This window comes from Phocoena phocoena, chromosome 4, assembly GCF_963924675.1.
Source record: "Phocoena phocoena chromosome 4, mPhoPho1.1, whole genome shotgun sequence".
Lineage (NCBI taxonomy): Eukaryota > Metazoa > Chordata > Mammalia > Artiodactyla > Phocoenidae > Phocoena > Phocoena phocoena.
The window spans coordinates 23497523-23521917 of NC_089222.1; the positions used below are offsets into that span (position 1 = coordinate 23497523).

The 24395-nt window shown below is 42.1% G+C and overlaps 1 protein-coding gene and 1 pseudogene across 1 annotated transcript in view; one reads left to right on the forward strand and one right to left on the reverse strand.

Moving 5' to 3' along the window:
- Window positions 1–16047: 16047 nt before the first annotated feature.
- Window positions 16048–16846, reverse strand: LOC136121932 (SIN3-HDAC complex-associated factor pseudogene; annotated as a pseudogene).
- Window positions 16847–19936: 3090 nt separating this feature from the next.
- Window positions 19937–24395, forward strand: part of SLC25A36 (solute carrier family 25 member 36) — a 36189-nt gene continuing 31730 nt past the window's right edge. Inside the window, exon 1 of the mRNA XM_065876385.1 lies at window positions 19937–20158. Within this exon, the coding sequence (XP_065732457.1) occupies window positions 20118–20158 (41 nt within the window). The 5' untranslated portion in view covers window positions 19937–20117. The remainder of the gene's footprint in view (window positions 20159–24395) is intronic.

Below are 24395 nucleotides of genomic sequence, written 5' to 3' on the forward strand. Positions count from 1 at the left end.
TGAGGGCAGGGCTGATTCCGGCATCCAGCTAAGTACTTGGCACATAGCAGGTAACCAGGAAGGTTCAGAAGGATTTCTGGGAGCTCAGATCCACAGAAAGCTCCTGAAGAAGAAAAACAAGCAACTTCAAAGCAAATGGGGAGTGGCTTGAAGAGCAAGGAGGGGATCTAAGGGACACACAAGAAAGGGACTTCCTCTTCAAGAAGCCAGGGGCCAGGGCTGGGATCAAGGCAACCTGGCAGCATGGCTTAGAGTGGAAATACCATTCAGAGTGGGCTGAGGGGGGGTGACCTGGGGCCCAAGGCCTGAGACCAGGAAGCCAGCTCTGGGCAGGACACAGCATCTAACCAGGCCTGGACTTTATGCCAACCAGTTGACCTTGGCCTAGAAGCCAGGTTGTCTTTATTTAGTATTCAGACAGAGCTGCCACAGGGAAAAGAAGCCTGGGCCAAGTGTGAGATCAGCAGGGTCAGCCAGTCTAATCCGGAACTAGACTTTGGTTAATCAGAAACCAAGTTCCTAGACAATGCTTAGACGCAAGGCAGTGAAGGAGGGGAGCAGTGCCCAGGAGAAGTTTTCCATTTGTTTCCTTTTTAAGATTTCATTTGGGAAAACAGTTCAAGCTCATAAGAAAGGGCTATTTCCTACATCCTGATCAAGACACAGGGGTAGGGAATGAGGCTATCCTGGGAATGAAAATCTTCCTAGATCCCAGTGCCCCCTTATCCAACCTTGCTGTGCACAGATACACTAAGCTCAAGCACGAGAGGTCATTACCACCAGCGGCAGCAATGACAACATCAGCAGCCCTAGTAGTCTGAGACCAAAGTTGGATGGTGAGTTTATGGTTGTATCTCTCAGTTTCAGGTGGGCATGGGATAAGTCCTGTTAATATAAATCATTTCCCACGGGGAACTCTACTCAATACTCTGTAATGGCCTATATGGGGAAAGAATCCCAAAAAAGAGTGTATATATGTATATGTGTAACTGATTCCCTTTGCTGTACACCTGAAACTAACACAACACTGTAAATCAACTCTATTCCAATAAAAATAAAAATACATATATATATATAAATCATTTCCTCTAGCAAGCCAAGTCCTCCACGATTAACCCAGCACAACTCCAATCACCACCCACAGTCCTCAAAACATACATGCCCTTATATCCCTCACCCAGGCTCAGTTTTGAGACAACACAGGTTTATTATATTTACACACTGTTTCAGTTCAAGTTCTTTAAGAACAAGAGAAACCAAGTTGTAAATATTTCCCCCAATTTGTCACGTGTTTTCTTTTGTACGTGGCATCTTTTTGCTCTACAGAAAATTTTCATCTCTATAATCAAATCTGTCTGTCTTTTCTTCTATACCATCTAGGTTTTATGCCCTATTTAGACAAGACAAAATTATATACTTTCTGAAGTCTCTCATATTTTCTTTTCTTCTTAAAAATTTTTTTAATTGAAGTAGAGTTGACTTACAACGCTGTGCTAATTTCTGCTGTACAGCAAAGTGACTCAGTTATACACATATATACATTCTTTTTTTATATTCTTTTCCATTATGGTTTATCCCAGGAGATTGGATACAGTTCCCTGTGCTACACAGCAGGACATTGTTGTTTATCCATTCTAAATGTAATAGTTTGCATCTACCAACCCCAAACTCCCAGTCCATCCCTCTCCTTCCCCCTTTTCATCTGTTCTCTATGTCTGTGAGTCTGTTCATTTGTGCCATATTTTAGATTCCACATACAACTGAAATCATATGGTATTTGTCTTTCACTTTCTGGAAGTCTCTCATATTTTCTTCTAACATTTTATGGTTTCATTTTCAAATCACTTTTATTGAGGTATAATTTATGCCCAATAAATGCACCCATTTCAAGTATGCAATTCAATGAGTTCTGACGAATATATACAGCCAAGTAATCAGCAGTACAGTTAAGAGCATTTCCATCACCTCACTGATTGAGTTCCAGCCAGTGAATTCCCTCCATGTGTCTCCATCCCCTTTACAGTCAATCCCCACCTCCAGCCCCACCCCAGGCAATCACGTGTGTGCTTTCTCTCCCTTTAGATTAGTCTTGCCTATTCTAGAATGTCATATTGGAATTGTATCTGGCTTCTTTCACTAACATCTGTGAGATTTACCCATGTTATTGTGCATATTTTCTTTCTTTTGTATTGCTGGGTAGTGTTTCATTATATGGATAAACCATAATTCGTTTATCCTTTCATCTACTGCATCTTTTCCAGTTTGGGGTTATTATGAATAGTACTGCTTGGCTCTGCTTTTTTGTTTTGTTTCTGATGGTTTAATTTTTTTTAATACCCTTTACTTTGTAGAGCGGTTTTAGGTTCACAGCAAAATTGAGTGGCAAGTAGAGAATTTCCATACACTCCCTGACTCTACACACGTACAACCTGCCCACTGTCAACATCCCCAACCAGAGTGACACATTTGTTATCACTGATGAACATACACTGACACATCTTTGTCACTCACAGTCTGTAGTTTACCTTACGTTTTACCATAGGTTGTACATTCTATGGGTTTTGGCAAATGTGTAATTTTGACAAATGACCTGTATCCACCATTATAGTATCATAGAGAATAGTTCCACTGCCCTAAAAATCCTCTGTGCTTTGCCTATTCATCTCTCCCTCCTTCAGCCCCTGGTAACCCCTGATCTTTTTACTGTCTCCATAGTTTTGCCTCTTCCAGAATGTCATGTAGTTGGAATCATACAGTACGTACTCTTTTTAGATTGGCTTTTTTCCCTTAGGAATATGCATTTAAGGTTCTTCCTCCATGTCTTTTCATGGCTTGATGGCTCATTATTTCTTTTTAGTGCTGAATAATATTCCATTGTATGGATGTACCACAGTCTATTTATCCATTCACCTACAAAGAACTTCTTGGTTGCTTCCAAATGTTGGCAATTATGAATAAAGCTGCTATAAACATCTGTGTGCCGATTTTTCTGTGGGGACATAACTTCTCAGCTCTTATGGGTAAATACCAAGGAACACAATTGCTGGATTGTAGGGAAAGAATATGTTTAGTTTTGTAAGAAACTGCCAAACTGTCTTCCAAAGTGGAAGCCAAAGTGGCTGTGAAACCGTCCACCTCAGATTGGGACTCGAACCCGCGTGTCGGTACTCAAACCTGTCCAAAACCATGATTGGGACTTGAACCCATGTGGCCAGGAGTCGAACATGGACAAAACCCACAGTCTTCCAAATGAGATCACACACCAGGTTTCAGGACTTAATGAAGCTCAGGTTCTTTTTTTTTTTTAATAAATTTATTTATTTTATTTATTTATTTTTGGCTGCTTTGGGTCTTCGTTGCTGCACGCGGGCTTTCTCTAGTTGCGGTGAGCAGGGACTACTCTTTGTTGCAGCACGTGCTTCTCATTGCAGTGGCTTCTCTTGTTGTAGAGCATGGGCTCTAGGTGCACAGGCTTCAGTAGTTGTGGCACGCAGGCTCAGTAGTTGTGGCTCGCAGGCTCAGTAGTTGTGGCGCACAGGCTTAGCTGCTCCTCGGCATGTGGGATCTTCCCGGACCAGGGATCGAACCCATGTCCCCTGCCTTCACAGGCAGATTCTTAACCACTGAGCCACCAGGAAAGTCCCAAAGCTCAGGTTCTTGATGTCTGATCACAGAAAGAATTCAGTGAGAGACAAAGCGATAGGTAGGAAGTGGATTTATTTAGAGAAACACACTCCACCAACAGAGCACAGGTCATCTCAGAAGGTGAGAGAGGCCTTGGAAGAAACACACTCCACAGAGTGTGGGCCATCTCAGAAGGTGAGGAAGGCACCATACAGTGAGCATATGCTCAGAGGCTCAAGGTCTAGTGGAAGTCGACTTGTCTGCCATCTTGGACCCATTTGGTTCTAATCAGTTTACGCCATGTTCTTGGGCTAGTCATTCTGTCAAAGGTTGAGCCCTGCTCCCTTCCCTCCTATTTCAGCTGTACCGTTTTGCATTTTCATCAGGAATGAATGACAGTTCCTATTGATCCACATCCTCATCAACATTTGGAATTGCCAGTGTTTTGGATTTTGACCGTTCTAATAGGTGTGTAGTGGTATCTCATTGTTTAATTTGCATTTCCCTGATGACATATGTTGTTGAACATGCTTATTTGCTATCTGTATATCTTCTTCGGTGAAGTGTCTGTTCAGATCTCTTGCCCATGTTTTAATTGGATTGTTCATTTTCTCCACTGTACATTCCTGCCTCCTTTATCAAAGATAAGGTGACCATATGTGCGTGGGTTTATCTCTGGGCTTTCTACCCTGTTCCATTGATCTATCTTTCTGTTTTTGTGCCAGTACCATACTCTCTTGATTACTGTAGCTTTGTAGTATAGTCTGAAGTCAGGGAGCCTGATTCTTCCAGCTCTGTTTTTCGTTTTCAAAATTGCTTTGGCTATTCAGGGTCTTTTGTGTTTCCATACAAATTGTGAAATTTTTTGTTCTAGTTCTGTGAAAAATGCCAGTGGTAGTTTGATAGGAATTGCATTGAGTCTGTAGATTGCTTTGGGTAGTAGAGTCATTTTCACAATGTTGATTCTTCCAATCCAAGAACATGGTATATCTCTCCATCTATTTGTATCATCTTTAATTTCTTTCATCAGTGTCTTATAATTTTCTGCATACAGGTCTTTTGTCTCATTAGGTAGGTTTATTCCTAGATATTTTATTCTTTTTGTTGCAATGGTAAGTGGGAGTGTTTTCTTGATTTCACTTTCAGATTTTTCATCATTAGTGTATAGGAATGCCAGAGATTTCTGTGCATTAATTTTGTATCCTGCTACTTTACCAAATTCATTCATTAGTTCTAGTAGTTTTCTGGTAACATCTTTAGGATTCTCTATGTATAGTATCATGTCATCTGCAAACAGTGACAGCTTTACTTCTTCTTTTCCGATTTGGATTCCTTTTATTACCTTTTCTTCTCTGATTGCTGTGGCTAAAACTTCCAAAACTATGTTGAATAAGCATGGTGAGAGTGGGCAACCTTGTCTTGTTCCTGATCTTAGTGGAAATGGTTTCAGTTTTTCACCATTGAGGATGATGTTGGCTGTGGGTTTGTCATATATGGCCTTTATTATGTTGAGGAAAGCTCCCTCTATGCCTACTTTCTGGAGAGTTTTTATCATAAATGGGTGTTGAATTTTGTCAAAAACTTTTTCTGCATCTATGAGATGACCATATGGTTTTTCTCCTTCAATTTGTTAATACGGTCTATAACATTGATTGATTTGTGTATACTGAAGAATCCTTGCATTCCTGGGATAAACCCCACTTGATCATGGTGTATGATCCTTTTAATGTGCTGTTGGATTCTGTTTGCTAGTATCTGTTGAAGATTTTTGCATCTATGTTCATCAATGATATTGGCCTGTAGTTTTCTTTCTTTGTGACATCTTTGTCTGGTTTTGGTATCAGGGTGATGGAAGCATAGTCTTAAATACTGGACTGCCATGGACGTCCCAGGTTCAGTACTTTGAAGATTGCCCTAAGTCAAAGTTACTCACTGCTTCCCAAACCTGGTGTTAGCAGGAGCTCATGATTAATATTTCACAGAAAACAAATGAATAAAACATGCTGCTAAATGTTCCTTTTAGCAGCTCTATCTCATTAAAGGCCTGTGCGGCAGGTCTGTGAGCCTCCCTCTGCTGGCAGATCTGAGACGGGCTCAGCGGCTCAGAGAAGGTAAAGGAGCCAGCAGCCCTCCTCCGAGCCCCACAGTAAGCAGTGAGCAAAGCATCTTGGGAGGGCCCAGAGCAGGGGGAAAACCAGGGTACTGGGAGTTCGAGGGTGCATTTCCAGCTCTGATGCTCACCCGTGGTTTCACTAGAGCTTGTGCTTCCTCATCTCTACAATGATGGTGGTAATTCCCTCAAGGGGTTGTCATGAAGATGAGATGAAACTACACGTAAAGCAAGTATCTATCACATAGTCAAGGCTCAATGAATGGCAACAATCAAATTATCCAAGACTCATTGGAATAACTTTGCTCTATTCGTGGAAAGTGTTCTTAAATTAGCACCTCTACTCACCATGATGATGAATCTTGGTTGAAAACTACATTTTAATGAAAGGTATCATGGACTTTCTTCATCCTCCCCATTCCCCTACTCTCCCCTCACCCCAGCCTACTCACTACTCCTGAGAGTGTGCACTCAGTCCAAGCCACCAACTGCAACAGACCCCTAAGGCATCTCCTGTTTCCTTTCTTGCCCTCCTTCCACCCAGCCTCCACACATTACCAGAGTGATCTTTTGAAATTGCAAACTGGGTCCCTTAACAGATACACACTACTATATACGAAACAGATAAACAACAAGGACCAACTGTATAGCACATGGAACTATATTCACTATCTTATAATAACCTATAATGGAAAAGAATCTAAAAAAGAATACATAAATATATATACATATAACTGAATCACTCTGCTGTACACCTGAAATGAACACAACATTGTACATTAACTATACTTCAATTAAAAAATGGTTAAGAGAAAAAAGACATAAAATACAATTGATGTTTTAAAACAATCTATATAGCTTTCAGTAAGAAAATTATTCAATGTATATTGATTGTATGCTTAGTTTATGGCAATTACTTTAGGAGGCATAACTGAAATTATCATGATGTAAGGTGAGTATTGATATTTCATTTCTACATTTGAAATAGCTGAATGTCACAGACTGTTAATTAACTTGCTTGATATCACAAAGTGGCAGAAGTATAATTCAAACCCAGATCTTTCTAATTCCGAAGTCTGTATCTTTATTATTTCCCTAACCAAGTGGCTCTATTTGTAAGTTTGCAGGGTGGGGCAATGGGGCAGGGGAAAGTTACATAAAAGATAGGAAACTGACTATTCAAATAAAATGCAGTATTTGACTCTGAGCCAAAATAAAGAAAGGAAAAAGAAAACTGGGTCCTTGCACTACTGGTGCTTAAAAGTCTCCAGTGGGTTTTCCTCTCACTTAGAATATGCAGACAAAAAATGTCGCCTGCCATATCAGTAAACAAAGGATGTTGCAGCCATCAAGCCAGCAGCCACTACCCCCAATTGTGCACCCTGAGGGGATTCAGGATGGAAAAAAACCAGGATACTGGCCCTGGATAGTGAAGGTGCTTATCAAAGGAATGATTTCAATAAGCCCAGACTCTTGCATCTTCCCATACACAGAAAAGTGCTAAATTCATTAAGATGTCCGGTTTTCTTTAATTAGCAGTAATCTTTTGATGTCTGACTACCTGTTTTTTGTTTGTTTGACCTCCTGCATATCCTGGCCCCTCCCTTATCTTTTCGGAGCAGTTCCTCAGAACTCTCTGAGAGGCTGAATCCCCAGGCTTAAGTCCTCAGTAAGGCTGCTGAATAAAACATAATTCTCAACTTGTAGGTTGTGCTTTTTTTTTTTTTTTCCGGTCGACAGACCTACAGGTGCCTGCCTGAGCTGGCCCCTGTCCACCTATCCATCTCCATCTCCAACCTGCCTTTTCTTGTTCACTCTGCTCTGCCCCACTGCCTTCCTTTTTCCTTAAACTCACTCAGAGCCTTTTCACTTGCTATGCCTAGAAATGCACTTCACCCCGTTACAGGCTGAATTGTGTCCTCCCAAAATGCTTACGTTGAAGTCCTAACCTCCAGTACCTCGGAATGTGACTGGATTTGGAGATAGGGCCTTTGAAGAGGAAATTAAGGTAAAATGAGGTCATGTGGGTGGGCCCTAATCCAATAGCACTGGTGTCCTTATAAGAGGAGATTAGAACAGGGACACACAAGGACTGGGAGACATTCATATGAGGACACGATGAGAAGGTGGCCATCTGCAAGCCAAGGAGACGCCTCAGAAGAAACCAAACCTGCCAAAACCTTGATCGCGGATTTCGAGCCTCCAGAACTGTGAGAAAATAAATTTCTGTTGTTTAAGCCACCCAGTCTGTGGTATTTCCTGATGGCAGCCCTAGGGAACTAATACAACCCCCATCTTCACACAGCTGGTTCTTTTTTATCCTTCTCAGCAGTCAACATAAAAGCCATGTCCCCAGAGAGTATGTCCATCACCACCCAGTCTAAACTACATCTTCCTATCACTTAATTTTCTTCATGGTAAAATATTTCCACAGCATGAAATTATTTGATTTGTTGACCAGCGTATCGTCTGTTGTAAAGTAGAATATAAACTCTGTGAGGGCTGTCACCTTGTCCGTCTCGTTGCTCTGCTAGGACAGTACGTGGCACAGGGTAGCCATGTGGAAAATATTTATTTAATGTCCACGATGCCAAGTGCCCAAGAGGCTACAAAGACAAATATGAAATGGTTCCCAACCTGGGGAAGCGTGGGGCCCGCGGTTGGCCAGGAATCCTGGCTCTCAGGGAGTGCACGAGCCTGCAGGGTGGACAGGGCACGGTCTGGAGAGGCCAGCACAGAGCTGTGCAAGCACACAGCAGAGGAGGGAGGTGTTGGGACATTTCTGAAAGCCCAGAGGAGTGAAGCAACTGTGTGAATGTGGGCAACGCCAGCAGTTCAGTTGGCTTAGAGGGACCTGCGCTTATAGGAAGGGGTAGGAGAGTAGCGGGGCGGTAGACAGGGACTTCACCATTAAATGCCAAGCTAGGGGAGTTGAACTTTCTTCTCTCTCCTTTCGCTTCTGTCTCACTCTCTTCTTCCTTCTCTGTCTCTCTCTCTCTCTCTCTCTCTTTGCCTCTGTCTCTGTCTCTCTCGTTTTTCTGCCTCTTCCTCTTCATCTCCAATCTCTCTCTCCCTCTCTCTGCCCCCTCCCTCCTTCCCTTCCCTTTTTCTTTTTTTCTTTTTTTAAAATAAATTTATTTATTTTTATTTATTTATTCTGGGCTGCATCGGGTCTTTATTGCTGCACGCGGGTTTCTCACTGCGGCGGCTTCTCTTGCTGCGGAGCACAGGCTCTAGGTGCGTGTGCTTCAGTAGTTGTGGCTCGCGGGCTCAACAGTTGTGGCTCGCAGGCTCTAGAGCTCAGGCTCAGTAGTTGTAACGCACAGGCTTAGTTGCTCCGCGGCGTGTGGGATCTTCCCAGACCAGGGATCAAACCCATATCCCCCGCATCGGCAGGCGGATTCTTAACCACTGTGCCACCAGGGAAGTCCCCCCCTTTTCTTATAAGTAGAAAAAAATAACTCCAACCTCATAGGTGTGCTGTGAGGACAGAATGATATCATACATGGGAAAGCATCCACCAACATGTCAGATCCCTAACTGATAAAAACTTGTTGAATAAAAGTCAGTTGTGTAACTGTAATAGATAAGTGCATCAACTGGAATAACTATCTAGGGCACCGCACATCCAAAAGCGCAGAATGCTTCCAGCTTTCTCCATCCTGAATTCCCCTCAGGGCACACTGGCACTGTGGGGTGTGACTTAATTCTCTTTATAAGGGGATGATGAGCAATGCTCTTTGTTCTTTTTGTTTACAGTTTTATATATATTTTTTGCCTGGATTTTCATATTTCTGATCCCTGTTACTCCATTTTGTTTGAAAGTGAAAGTCTTACAGAGCCAAAATTATGGAAAAGCTGGGAAAACAACTTTAAGTACTTCCCAATCAATGAAAAGAGGAAAAACAGTTTCGCTGTGGCCAAGAAATTGGATGGCGATGGTTTCACGGACATCCTGAAAGAAGACATTAAGGGATTAATTGAGGAGCAGAGAGAAACATAAAGTAAAAGAAGTTCTTAGTACCTCATACTTCTTGGAGATTTAAAGGCTTTTCCAAGGTAATTCTGACTACAGGCTGTGGGGCTTTCCCCGACACTGATCTTTGACCCTAACTCCAAGGTCAGTGAGACTTCCCAGTCCTGTTTTCTGTTTCTCTTCTGTTCACCCAACTACTAAGCAGGGTAAGAGGGCATGGCCTGAGGTCAAGGATGGAGAAGGTGGAAAGCTGCTGAAGCAGTTCTGGGGTGGGGCGTGAGGGGGGACCCAGACTCAAGGGAATCGGCCACCTATGAAATAAAACTGTTATCACTCTCTTCGCCACCAAATATTTGCCAAGTGCCGCTTTGCACAGCGTTGCTGCCAAACCAGAAGTCTATCCTTTTAACTTTCGGCCATTGACTCTGGGTATTGACCCAGTGCCAACTTCTTGCCAGGTACTGTTCAGGGGAGAAAAAATCAACTATACTTTTTGGCTTTGGGGGCTGAAAGACCCAAACCAGCACACGAGAAACCGTTAAAGAACACTCCAAGGGTGAATTCTAGGTTTTCATTTACAGACTTAAAAGGCCCATAGGGTACCCAGCACAATGAATGAACAGACTCCACCACCATCATGGTACTTTGTGGTGAAATTTCCCAAAACCAGGGATAAAAGGAAGATCCTAAAAGGTTAAAATAGCAAAAAAACATGTTCTATATAAAGACCAGAGCTACAAATGGAGTCAAGCTAAGCTTCTCAATATTAGCTCTGGATGCTAGAAACCAATGGGGCAGCGACTTCAAAAGTCAGAGTGGGGGAACTTCCCTGGTGGTGCAGTGGTTAAGAATCCACCTGCCAATGCAGGGGACACAGGTTCGAGCCCTTGTCTGGGAAGATCCCACATGTCACAGAGCACCTAAGCCCGTGTGCCACAACTACTGAGCCCGCGCTCTAGAGCCCACAAGCCACAACTACTGAGCCTGTGTGCCACAACTACCGAGCCTGCGCTCTAGAGCCCACGAGCCACAACTACCGAGCCTGTGTGCCACAATTACTGAAGCTCGCGTGCCTAGAGCCCCTGCTCCGCAACAAGGGAAGCCACCGCAAATGAGAAGCCCACGCACCGCAACGAAGAGCAGCCCCCACTCGCCGCAACTAGAGAAAGCCTGCACGCAGCAACGAGGACCCAACACAGCCCCAAATAAGTAAATTAATTAATTTTTAAAAAGTCGATTAAAAAAAGTCAGAGGGAAAATGATTTTCTATCTAGAATCCCACACTTAGCCAAATTATCAAATATGAAGATAAAATAAAAGCATGCAGAATCTAATAATAACGCCTCCTATGCAACTCTTCTTGGGCAGCTGCTGAAGAATGTACTTCAGCAGAATGAAGCAGCAAGAAGAAGAACAAAAACCAAAAACCATGAGATCCAGGAAACAGGTAAGGGGATGTAAATCCCAGGATGACAACTGTGCATCCAAGACAGTAACTAGAACTAGTTCAGGCTGGAGCAGGAGGATGGAAGAATCCAGGAGGGAGGTCTCCAGAGGGAGGCGGAAGAAAAGGGGGTTGACAGACTGATCTTAAAACAGTTAGAAAATAATATTTTTAACCATCGATAGAGAGATATGATGTAGTATGTGGAAAAAATTAGGACAGGTAGAGAAAACTAACCAAATAGAAAAAAAAAGGGCAATTGTTAACCAAGAAAAGTAAAAAGTCGTGCAAGAACAGCATGTACACCATTTGGCTTTGCAGTGGACAAAATTTATATAGCCATGAGATGATAAATAATTGTCAATTTAACTAAAACATCATGATACAACTATTAGGAAGATGAAGCAGGAAAAATGGGGAGTTTAGGAGTGGAGTAAGAAAGATAAATCTGCATCTCTGATAACCTGGAGTGTAATGGATAACATGTGAAATTAATAAATCAAGAAAAACAGCATGAATTGCTATAATTGAGAAATCGGGAACTAAAGAAAAGGTTGAAAGTGGCTACCTCTAGGAGCAAAAATGAGGAGACTGAGGAATCAGTAGGAAGTCTGAAAGTTACTATAACTTTTCTAATACTATATATTTACTTTACAACCATATGCATTGCTTGAAGTATTTTTTTTATTCTGGTAAAATTTCCATAACATAAAATTTACCATTTTAACCATTTCAGAGTGTACAATTCCATGGCATTAAGTACATTCACATTATTGTTCAACCACCATACTATCCCACTCCAGAACTTTTCCACCATCACAAACTGAAACTTCATACCCACTGAACACTAACTCCCCATTCCTCCCTTCCCCAAACCCCTGGGAACCACTAGTTTACTTTCCTTCTCTATGAATTTGACTATTCTAGACATCTCACATACGTGAAATCCTATCAATATAATTTGTTGTTTATCAGCTTATTTCACTTTAGCATAATGTCTTCAAGATTCATCCATGTTGCAGCATGTGTCAGAATTTCCCTCCTTTTTTAAGGCTGAATAAATTCCATTGTATATAACCATATTTTGTTTATCCATTCATCTGACGATGGACACTTGGGTTGTTTCCACCTTTTGGCTATTTCGAATAGTGCTGCTATGAACATTAATGTGAGTGTATCTGTTTGAGTCTCCACTTTCAGTTTTTCTGGGTACATACTTAGAGGTGGAATCACTAAATCATGTGATAATTCTATGTTTAAGTTTTTAAGAAACTGCCATAGAGTTTTTCACGGGAGCTGCACTATTTTACATTCCTACCAGCAATGCACAAGGGTTCCAATTTCTCCACTTCCTGGCCAACACTTGGTATTTTCTGATCTTGTTTGTCTGTTTTGTTTCGTTTTTATAGTAGCCATCCTAATCAGTGTGAAGTAGGATCTCACTGTGATTCCGATTTGCATTTCCCTAATGATTAGTGATGTTGGGCATCTTTTCATTCTCTCTGAAGAAATGTCTATTCAAGTTCTTTGCCCATTTTTTTGAATTGGGTTGTTTGTTTGCCTTTATTACTCTGAGATAAAAACAAAGCATTAATGTTAAAAGCAAGATTCAAATGCCAACAGGCAAGTTGGGTTTCAAAGCAGGGACCCTGGGGCTGCCCTGGTGGCACAGTGGTTGAGAGTCCGCCTGCCAATGCAGGGGACACAGGTTCAAGCCCTGGTCCGGGAGGATCTCACACGCCATGGAGCAACTAAGCCCATGCGCCACAACTACTGAGCCTGCGCTCTAGAGCCTGTGCTCTGCAACAAGAGAAGCCACCGCAATGAGAAGCCCATGCACCACAACGAAGAGTAGCCCCCACTCATCCCAACTAGAGAAAGCCCGCGTGCAGCAACGAAGACCCAATGCAGCCAAAAACAAATAAATAAAATAAATACATTTATTTTTTAAATGTATATATAACTAAATCACTTTGCTGTACAGCAGAAATTAGCACAACACTGTAAATCAATTATACTTCAATAAAAAAAAACAGAAAAAAAAAAGCAGGGACCCTTGGTAAGGCCCTTAGATGGTTTCTTAAATGGGAGGCAGGGCACAACTTCTGCATTACCACACACCGTTGAGGTCCCAGGCATTGTCCACACAAAAGTGTGTTACACCCTATCTCAACAAAATCTATGCATTTCTTTGCAAGGTGTCACTACCCTTCTAATACTCCTGTCCTGGAGGGTAGGAAAAGTCGTATTTTGTTTTTTTGGGTTTTTCTCCAAGCCACCTGGGACACATTCCTAAATTGCTCCCTGGTGGACAGTGTTTCCAACAAGCTAACTGAATCCTTCTGGGGGAAATCCATTTTCTACCAGCTCCTTATATATTTCCAGTGCAAGCTCTGCTTATCACCTGCGTATCTAGGGAGAGCCTTTAACCATGACTGAATTGAAATGTGACACTGAGTAACTGATGTTGCTGATGGGAGAGGTGGCTCAATGGGACATGAAACTTGCATTTGGGAGCCACTGCCCTCATGACTCCATCTGGGGCTCAGATAGAAGTATACATTTTGTCCTCTGGGCACCACATCTCCTTAAGTTCTCTCAAAAGCCCCCTCTCCCCCACCCCACCCCACCCTTTTTTTTTTAAACTATAGCTAATATTCTCATTCAACCAATGAACAATTGAGATGGTGAAGAATAGAGGATGAGAGTACAGATTCTGTAGCCCGACTCCCTAGGTTTCCATCCCAACTCAGCTACGTGCTAGTTGAGTCACCTTGACAAATCCTCTAACCTCTCTGTATCTCAGTCTCCTCGTCTATAAAATGTCCTTCATTGGGTTCTCCAGTTAAAATACATGAAAAGTGCTTCCAACAAAGCCTGGCACATGGTGAGTACTGTACACGTCTGAAGCTCTTTGAGATGATTACCATCAAGGCATCAAGTACCCAGGAGGACGCTTACCCAACTCTTACCAATGATGTCCTCTGAGGAGTAGGATTTAGGAAGCGAGGCTGAAGTGACGATTTTAATTTCTAACTCACGCACTTCTGTATTGTTTGAATGTGTTACTTTTTATTAATAGCAAAATAAGGAAAAAAATTTAATGGCATCTGGCTGAGAATAGCAAACAATCTCTCCAACCTCCCACTAAAAGCTAAAAAGACACAAAGATTTTTTTTTTAAATCTTACCCAAATATTTAAAACTAATGTTGCCAATCTAGAACCCATATGAATTTTCTGTACCTACAAGACCAACAAAGGCTAAGTGGGGGGAAAATGGCATCGGTGGTCCATCTGTGCTCCACTTCCCCGCAAATAGCTATTAAGAACTTTTTTCAGCCCATAGCAATTAAAAAAATTGTTTTTAGTAGAATTTTACTTTAATATAAAATGAAAAAAAACCCACAAAAACCCAAAGCCCTAATAGGTTAAAACAAGTCAAACAACCATTCTACACAGATAAAACCTTCACAGAGGTCAACTGAAGTAATCCAGACCTAAAAGTGAATTGTGCAGATTTTCAAGGAAGTCACCAGTCATGCAACATAAACAAATTATTTACACACTTGCAAGCCCTCTAAGAAATGTGCCCCAAGAAGCACTAACTTTGTTTTTTCGTGTGCCATCCTGAAGACCTGCGCATTTTATTTTTCAGATAATTTAACATTTTTAATAGAGTGTGTTCTCTACCAAGTGGTAATGCTTTGGTACTATTCATATAGGACTGCTTATCCTAAAGACTTGACATTTCCCCAAGAGGAACTTCCGCTTTAGAAGTTTCATCTAAATTAAAATCTTTATCAAACATCAATATGAAGGGAGGTGACACGGGATGCAACATATACAGTCAAGTTACCTCTGTATATTTAGAAATTACTCTTTCAAGATATTCGCACCAGAGAGCTTAGTCTGCCCTGCTTAATATTCAGTAGTACAGGTTTGAATCATCAGAACCTTGGCAAGACCTTAATATTTCAAAGTTATTAACAACTACCTATAGGGGCGAGTCCATGTTTACTGAGTTATGACAAATTTATTATAACGAAGGAAAACAAGTATAGCCAGCCATCTTAAAAAAATGCTCTAACCACTGCTTCTGAATATAGAAAGACTAAAACTACATACATTTATCATAAAACAAATCCCCTCTGTCCCCTGAAATTCCCCTAATTTCATTCATTAGAAGGGGTTTTTTTTTTAAATAAATGGATACTAGGAAAGCCCAAGGGGATTTTTAAAAAAGACTTAAAAGCACTTTACAGCCGCATTCAGCTTTCCTATGAAATACTCAGCATCTTAAATATTGGGTTGGCCAAAAGGCTCGTTTGGGTTTTTCCATGACATTGTACAGAAAAAACCCAAACGAACGTTTTGGCCAACCCGATATTATGTACATTTTTTTTTCTTTTAGTAAGCTAGACACTGGCTTCAGAGTTTGTGGAACTGAAGGAAAACTAACCCACTCAAAACTATCCTAAGGGCCTCCCTGGTGGCGCAGTGGTTAAGAATCCACCTGCCAAGGCAGGGGACACGGGTTCGAGCCCTGGTCCGGGAAGATTCCGCATGCCGCGGAGCAACTAAGTCCATGCGAGCCTCTGCTCCACAAGAAGAGAAGCCACTGCAATGAGAAGCCCGCGGACCGCAATTAAGAGTAGACCCCCCCTTGCCACAACTAGAGAAAGCCCACGCACAGCAACGAAGACCCAACGCAGCCAAAAATAGATAAATAAAATAAATAAATTTTTTAAAAACTCTATTAAAAAACCCAACTATTCTAGAAATCGTCATTTGGCAGAATAGCAGGTATCCAAGTTAAAAATAGGAGGGTCGTTTTGTTGCTTTGTTTTCCAAAATTTAAATTGTTTTTTGTTTCCTTTCTACATAAACCTCAGTCACCACGCATGAGTGGAGATGGGCAGAGGCTCTGGCCCCTGTGCCTCTGGCTTCTCAGCAGCTGCTTTCTCATTGCTGCAGCAAGACTTGAATAGATGTGTGTCAGATGAGGACTTCCCCAAGACAGCCTTTATAGATAATGCCACAGCATATTTTCTGTCTTATCCAGTATGTGAGATCCAAAATGGAAAACACTGTTAGAGCCAGAAGCCATCTCTGTATCTGAGCCATCATCTGACTGGTTACTATAACAGGGAGATTGGGCTGGAAAGGCACTTGAGGTGGTACTGTGAGCATCAGAATTATGACGTTTAAATTCCTTTGGCAGTTTGCTGATCTGGTTGCTTTTTATCCTGTTTCCAGATAAGAGTTTTCACTTTCTCTGGTTTCAGTGTAGTCTTTAGACTGGGTCCTGCCCTTGCATCTACCACGTGATTCCAGGTTTTTGTTTTTGTTTTTTTGATCCTGATGGTAATTTCTTCCATCTTTTCACAGCAGGACACAGGCATTACAGATGTCTCCTGATCAAGTCTCATGTAACCGACAGCAGCTCTGGAAGTCCTTTTCATAGAGTTTACTGTCAGTGAATCGAGAACTGGAGGATTTAGCTCTGCAAATACAGCAGCCCTCTCTACTTTGGTATATCTTTGGCTTGTGAAAACCAAACACCTCTTCTTCTGGGCAATACTCTTCCAAAAGCAGCCGATCCACATGCAATAACGTTCTGAGGTGTGGAGTGCAGGAGTGCATACCAAACCAATCCCCCCCTCCAATCACTCCCTCCTCCTCAACTGCCATGTCTAGAACGATTGTCTCCTGCAGTTCAGCGGCAATTAAAATTTGAGGTTAGTACCAATCAGGAAATAAAGTAGCAGTCTCCTCTACTTCACAATGAGCTTATTTGTTTGTTTTGAGCCAAGCAACCAGTTGTGGCCACCCACAGTTTCCCCATCAGTTTCTCTTTCTACATTCAGTTAAAAACTACAGCTCCCAGAAGACCCCCTCGGTAGGAATGGGGGTCTGGAAGAGGTACAGGTGTGCCTGACCCTAAAGCAAGCTCATTTAGCCCCACCCACCCTGCCTTAATATCATTCTGGAAAAGCACCTAGAAGCTTGTTTGTTTAAGGGGCAAGGGCTCAAGAAACCTCATCTTGTGCTGGTCCTGAAGGAATCACTTAAAGATATTAGGCAACAGCAATGAGGAAGGAAAATTATAAAAGATCTGGCAGATGACACAGTTCAGTGGAACCTCAACAAACATGACAGCCAACTAACCCTGGAATCCCCACAAAAATGAAGGCCTCAGCAACCACACCCCGGTGGGCAGCCCCAGGGGCTACAGGACGGAATGTGCAGGGGGCAGAGTCTCCTTCCACGATGCCATCTGAATGAGGTTCCAAAGTAAACCGTCACATTATGAATTGCTATTGCTCTTACAGGAATAATTTACTCCACATAAGAACTTGGGCTCCCTCCTTACCAGTTTCAGAAGCTTCATTAAATGTAATTACCACAGCATTCACTATGCCAAAAACATGGAGCTACAGCCATTGTCTTTAAAAGAAATACATCTAAAATGGTGCAGGCACTCTGGTAAACAGTCTGGCAGTTACTCCAAAAGTTAAACATTGAATTATCATATGACCCAGCAGTGACACTCCCAAGTGTATTCCCAAGAGAAGTGAAAACGTATCTGCATGCTAAAACTTGTACACAAATATTCATGGCAGGATTATCCATGACAGCCAAAAAGTGGAAACAATCCAAATGGCCATCAACTGAGAATGGATAAACAAAATGTGATATAGTCATATGACAGACTATTATTCAGTCATAAGAGGGAATGAAGTACTGATGTGTGCTGCAACATGAATGAACCTTGAAAACATTATGCTTAGTGAAAGAAACCAGACACAAAAGGCCACATATTGTATAATTCTATTTATATGAAAAGTCCAGATTAGGCAAATCCATAGAAAGTAGATTAGTGGTTGGCAGAGGATAGGGAGAGAGGAGAATGGGAGTGACTGATAACAAGTGTGGGGTTTCTTTTTGGGTGAGGAGAGGGTTCTGGAATCAGGTAGTGGTGATGGCTCTACAGCCATCAGAATATATGAAAAACCAAAAAAAAAAAAAAAGAATATATGAAAAACCACTAAACTGTACACTATACACAGGTGAATTTTATGGTATGTGAAAGATTCCTCAATAAAACTGCTGTAAAAAAAAGATAGAACTAACCCCCCCACCAAAAGTTTGGGGGAAGTATGGCCAGAGTGTCAATTTTTATTCCTACTTTTTGGAGTTTTGTTTGTTTTTTTTTTTTTCAAAATTTCCCTCTCTAATGTGCAGCTATTACTTCAGTAACTGAAGCTCTGGGATCAGAGAGATTCTGCTGGATTCAAATCCAATCTCTTTCTGGATGAACTGGATAATTTTGGGCAAGTCAATTATTCTAAATCTCAGTCTCCTCATGAAAAATGGGGGGAATAATATCAATGGCTTCATAGGGCAGTTGTGAGAGTTTAATAAGAGAATGCTGTAGATAAGAGCCTGGCATGTTAGTAAGTGCTCAAGCAATACTAGCTGCTGCCAGTTTTGCTATTAAGAATACAGTGCAGTAAAATAACATTACTAATTATCATAGGTAGCACTTACATAGCACTGCTGTGGTGCTTTACATAATTTTAAGGTGTTTAGTCCCCACAACTGCCTTGTGAGGTAGGTATTCTTATGCCCATTTTACAGATGAGCATTTACTGTGGAGTAGATGCACACTTGCCAGTGACATGCAGTCTGTACATTTTGTGGGAATTTAGGAGCAGGTAATGAGCATAGAGAGCTAAGGCAATCAGGGAGGACTTCGTGAAGGAAATGGCCCTGGAAGGAAAGGAAGGTGAGCCCTGGATAACCCCACATGGGTGGGAAAGTGTGGTGAGGACCCTGCAGGTGAAATGGAAGTTACCAAAGAGGCGGGAAATATCAACATTTGTTCATTGTGGGTGATGAATACAGATTATATTATTTCCTGCACTTCTGCACCTTAGAAATAATTACTAATTAACAAAAATTTAAAATATTTAATCATGTTGTAGAGGGATAAAACATTTTCTTTCCCTCAGTCTTTGACTTTCTTGTATATACATACAAGAAAAAACTTGCTGGTTAGAAAAATGAGTAAATGCCAGTTTCTTTATTCTTTCTAAAATAAAGAATATTTATTCTACACTAATAGTATACTATACTAAAAATTGCTTGTAAACACCATACTGTTGTTTGTGATCCTGTACGAGTGTCTGTATAAGCCTTTCCATGCACTGAATGCTACTCTGAGGTAGACACCAGGAAGCATAAATGCTGGGTCATAGATCCAATTATTAAAACGTGAATCAAGCAGGGGCCAATGGGAAATTTCTGTACTTCCCTTTCAATTTTGTTGTGAACGTCAAACAGCTCTAAAAAAAAATAGTCTAAAAAAAGTAAATCAGAGACTGGGCAGGCTCGCGTCCCAACTCCGCTTGCTTACCGGGCATCCAGGTCGTTTCTCACGTGGTCGGGGCCGGGAGCGTGAAGTTCGAATCCCCAGGTCTGCGCGGGCCCAGGCGGCAGCCGGTGCAGCCCTCCGGGAGGAAGGACTAAGTGCGAGGACCTGGTGACCCACTACCCTCCGGGCACGCGCTCTAGCCCCCGCCTCCCGGCCCCTGCCTTTGAGAAACCCCTTAGCAATCACGTGAAAGAGGCAAGCCGGCTGCTTGACGTCACGCAGTGCGGACCAATGGTAGCTTCTGTTTATATCGCGGGGGGGGGGGGAGGGTAGGAATATTCACGCCCCCGCTGCCGCCGAGTTGCCCTCTATCGCGGGTGGTGAAACCTAGCCAGGGTGGGAGGCGGCGTGGCTGCAGCGCGGCGGGGAGGGCCGCGCCGGTTGCCTTCTGCAGCCGCGTCTCCGTCAGTTCCCGTCGCCGTCACTGAGGCGCCGTGCGGCTCCAGTCCGGGGCGGAAGCTGCGGCCGTCGCGGCGGCCGGAACCGCGTCCCGCCTCAGCGCCCGGAGGACATGCGGGAGAGAGAATGAGCCAGAGGGACACGCTGGTGCATCTGTTTGCCGGAGGGTACGTCCCAGGAGGGGCTTGCAGACAGGGGCTGAGGGCGCTGGGCTGAGGCCGAGGGCCGTGGCCTGAGACGCGGGCGAGAAGGGAGAAGGGGCTTCAGCCCCGGGAACCGAGTGAGGCCCGGGCGGGGAGGGGTGAGGGGACTGGAGCCGGGGGAGCTGAGGGAGCCCACGGGACTGAGGCCGAGGCGGGGAGGGGTGGGAGGGCGACGCCGGCAGGACGTCAGGCTTTGGGCCCGCGGAACCGGAGCGAGGCCTAGAGAGTGGCCGGCGGGGCTGGCGTCCACGCAGGCCCAGTTCACGCGCCGCGGCCTAGCGGACGTCGGGGATGCGGGGCCGTGTAAGGCCAGTAACTGCAGGCTTCACGTAGGTTGCTCGGCCGGGGCGGCGTTAGGGGGGAAAGCGGGAAGTGCGGAGGCCGAGGACAAAATGGGCGCCGGGCCTCCTCCTCCTTCCGTCCCTGGCGCGCGGGCTGCGGGGCTGCCTCACGTCGCTCACGCCCCGCCTCGGATCTCCGGCAGCTGATTTCCGGGCCCTCCTCGGCCCCGGTGGGTCGTCGGGGCTTCCGGCGCCAACTGGAAGGCTTTGGGGTTCTGTCGCCCGCAATAGCTGTAGGTTTCTAGGTCTTGGAAAATTTCCTTTCTCCAGGTTGCGAGATGCGCTACAAAGCGACAGTGCTTCTGGGGTCGGAGTCTATTCCTGAGAACCAGGCGTCTTGTACACCCGCTGCTTTTCGTCTGCTTAAAAGGAGAAAGTGGGGGGTAGGGGAGAAGTCAGAAGCTTTGGCAGTAGTTACTGTGTGTACAAGATTAAGACTAAACTTAAAGTCTCAGTTCCCTGATTGCCAACTTGAGTACTACAGATCTTTTGTTCACCCAGTTTAGTCTCCTTTTTAGGTTGTTCCTTCCAAATTATTTAGAGAGTCGTAACAATTTTAAATTTAGGAGTTACTTCTTATCTGTAGGATCATAGTCTTATCAAAAATGGCTACGGTGAATTATGCTGAGACGCTTTGCTGCCATTATGACCATATAAAGTCGCATCCCTTTAAAGCATACAGTTTGTTTTTAAATCGACTACTTTAAGAATATTAAAGTAATACATAGGCGGTTCTATTCACAGTGGCTTGATTGGAGTTAAACGTGTGGACTCTATTGCCAGTTATGACAGTACTTTCCTTGAGTTGGCACATTCATTGAACAAACATTTATTGTACACCAATTATGGGCCAGGCACTGTTCTGGCATTAAAATACTTTTCATTTAATACTGTTCATTTAATTCGTGAGACAGGGTTTAGGCAGGGTTTGCTTTCTATATTTCTGATACGAAAGAATAATCTTGGCAAACGAAATCATTTTTTAAAAACGATTAGCCATGTAGATGTTCTTGTAAAGATGTGCACATAGTTGGGTTCCCTCCCATAATTAGATCATAAGGTAATTTTTGAAAGTTAGGATACCACACATCTACTTCTGACCACTATTTTGAGCGAAAAATGGACGCACTTTTTGATTTTAAATCATCTTCATCTGTAAAATGAAGAAGTTGTACTAAGTGATCTCTAAGGCCCTATTCTAGGTCCTAACATTTTTATTGCTCTGCATTCAAGATTCAGATGTCAAGTTTTGTTTAAAATTTATTTGAAATGTTAGCTTGATTGCACTAACTTCCCAGTTTGGATTAGGATCATCAGCCACGTTGTTGTTACTAATGCCTGTCAAGGCCCTTACGGTTAGCGTTTTCTTTAAAAACAGAAATGGGGCATTTTTGCAGCATCTAAACCCAAATAGATTTAGGAGCCCCTCTACCCCCCCCCCCAAAAAGAACCTAGCATATGCAGGTTTTTTAGAGTATTAAATGAAGTACTTGTTTATAGGTCCTGACACAAGATAGGGACTCAGCCTTATAAATTTTCTTCTTTTCCATCCCATTTCGATTTCATGTTTATATGTGGTCTCATAAGTCATTCCAGTAAAACTTGGCTTACCTTTTTTAGAGAAACAGTAGAACTAGGAAGGATGGTAAAGATCATCTGGTTTTGCCCCTTCAAAATATGGGAAAATACCAAGGTATAAAAAATTTACCCAACATTAAACAGCTTTTCATACATGTAAAATGAGAGTTAAAATAATCTCTGAAGAACCTCCCAGCTCTATATTAAATGAAATCATTTAGAATAGATTTCTGTATGAAATTTCTATAGAATATTCTGGAAGTCTGTATGCTAAGCATTATGGAAATGCAAACTGAGTTGTGGGTAACATTGTTCTTAATTGAAGATGTCTAGTATATCTCAAAGTTGCATATTTAGGCAATCATTTTTTGGACGTTCTTCATAGAAAACTAGATTTCATTTTTTTATCATGATAGAATTATGTAAATTAGGAGTTAGGAAACTTATTTTTTACTTTAATAATAACAAGATAGAGAAAAGGCGAGAGATCTTTTTATTAGCCGTTGTGCAATAACCAATAACATTTCACAGTGGCATTTAATCTTTAGACAAAAATTGTCTTAAGGTGGAGCCTTTGGTTTGTTTTCCTGATGGTTATAATCGTATTTATTCAAATATGTGTTTATCAGGATCTCAGATTTCTAGTAGCCTTATAGATGTATTATTAAATCAGGAAAACTTGAAACAGACTAGCACTGGACCTTGGGTCTGGGTGACCGACTCACATGCATAACTCGTGCTTTCTTTAACACACCCTTTGGTCCCATTATGTTTTTGTCAGGGTTAATATTCAGAGTTTGTAAGGTCATCGGTTAGGTTGATTGAGTCACGGAGGCTACTCACAACTGCCCCAAAAGGGTGTAAATATGATTTAATTTTAGCTATGCTTTTAATAACACTATATGTTTGTGTATGAAGACGTAAGCAGTATGTTTTTAAATTCTTTTATAGATCTACATTGTTTAGTTGTGTGTCAGCTGCATATGTCCACCAAGAGGCAGTTTGGGTTTTTTTCCATTTGAGAGAGAGATTGCCTCAAATGGGAGGAATAAACCTTCAACATTTAAGTGGATGAATCTCATTCCTTTGTAGCTCCTGTGACAGCGAGAGCTTAATACATACAGTTAGTAATTTCAGATTATCTAAGAAATGGTTTATTTTTATATCCTGGAATTAATCCATTCATTTATCAAATCATTTATTTTTCATTTATTCAGTAAGAAACTCCATTTGGGTGTCAGATAATGTTGATTCTGTAGAAATTTTGTCATAATATTTGTTAAATTACTTGCACCTGTTTCCTTGTAAAATCAGGGCAGAAGTAGACTACTTAAAAGTATAATGTGGTTTATTTACACTTTGTCTACATTTTTTATTAGCCTTATTTCCATAATTTTTATAACCTTTTTTTTCTTTTTAAAAATACATTTTAATTCTTACTAATAGATTGCAAGACTAAGGTAATTTGCTTATCCTGATGTATTCTCAAACTTACTTTCCTGTAAGGGGATTAGTGTAGTATAGCATTGTGGGTCAGGGACGCCTGGGAGTTTCCAAGACCTTTTTGGTGGTCTGAGACATTAAAGCTCTTCTCATAAAAATAATAACACATTATTTGCCTTTTTCACTGTGTTGACATTTGGACTGATGGTGCAAAAACAATGACTGGTGAAGCTGCTGTTACCTTAGCATACATCAAGGCAGCATCACCAGACTGTGCTAGTAGTCACTAGCGCTTGCAATTTAAAAACACAGGGTCTCTTAAGAATGTTCTTGAAGCAGTAAAAATTAATGTTTTAAATCTTGACTCTTGGGATTTCCCTGGTGGTCCTGTGGTTAAGACTCCACGCTTCCACTGCAGGGAACGTGGGTTCAATCCCTGGTCAAGGAACTAAGATCCCACATACCACATGGCACGGCCCAAAAACAAAAAATCTTGACTCTTGAGTACACATCTTCATTTCATATTCTGTTTGGCAAATGGGAAACATGAGTAAAGCATTTCTACAGTTGTTTCATCCTCAAGCTGAACTAGCCTCTTTTTTCATGAGAACCACTCTTAAAAGAACAATTGATAGAGAGACTATGACAATTCAGACTTGAATATTTGGCAGATATTTTCTCAAAAAATGAAAGAAGGGAGGGAATTGCTGTTAACTGAGATGGGAGGGTTGTGGATGGCATAAGGTTGGGGGAAGATCAGTATGTAGTTCCATTTAAGACAAAAATTTGAGAAGTAGAGAAGTCAAAAAGCCAGTTGTTTAGGTGGCTGGTTATATTAG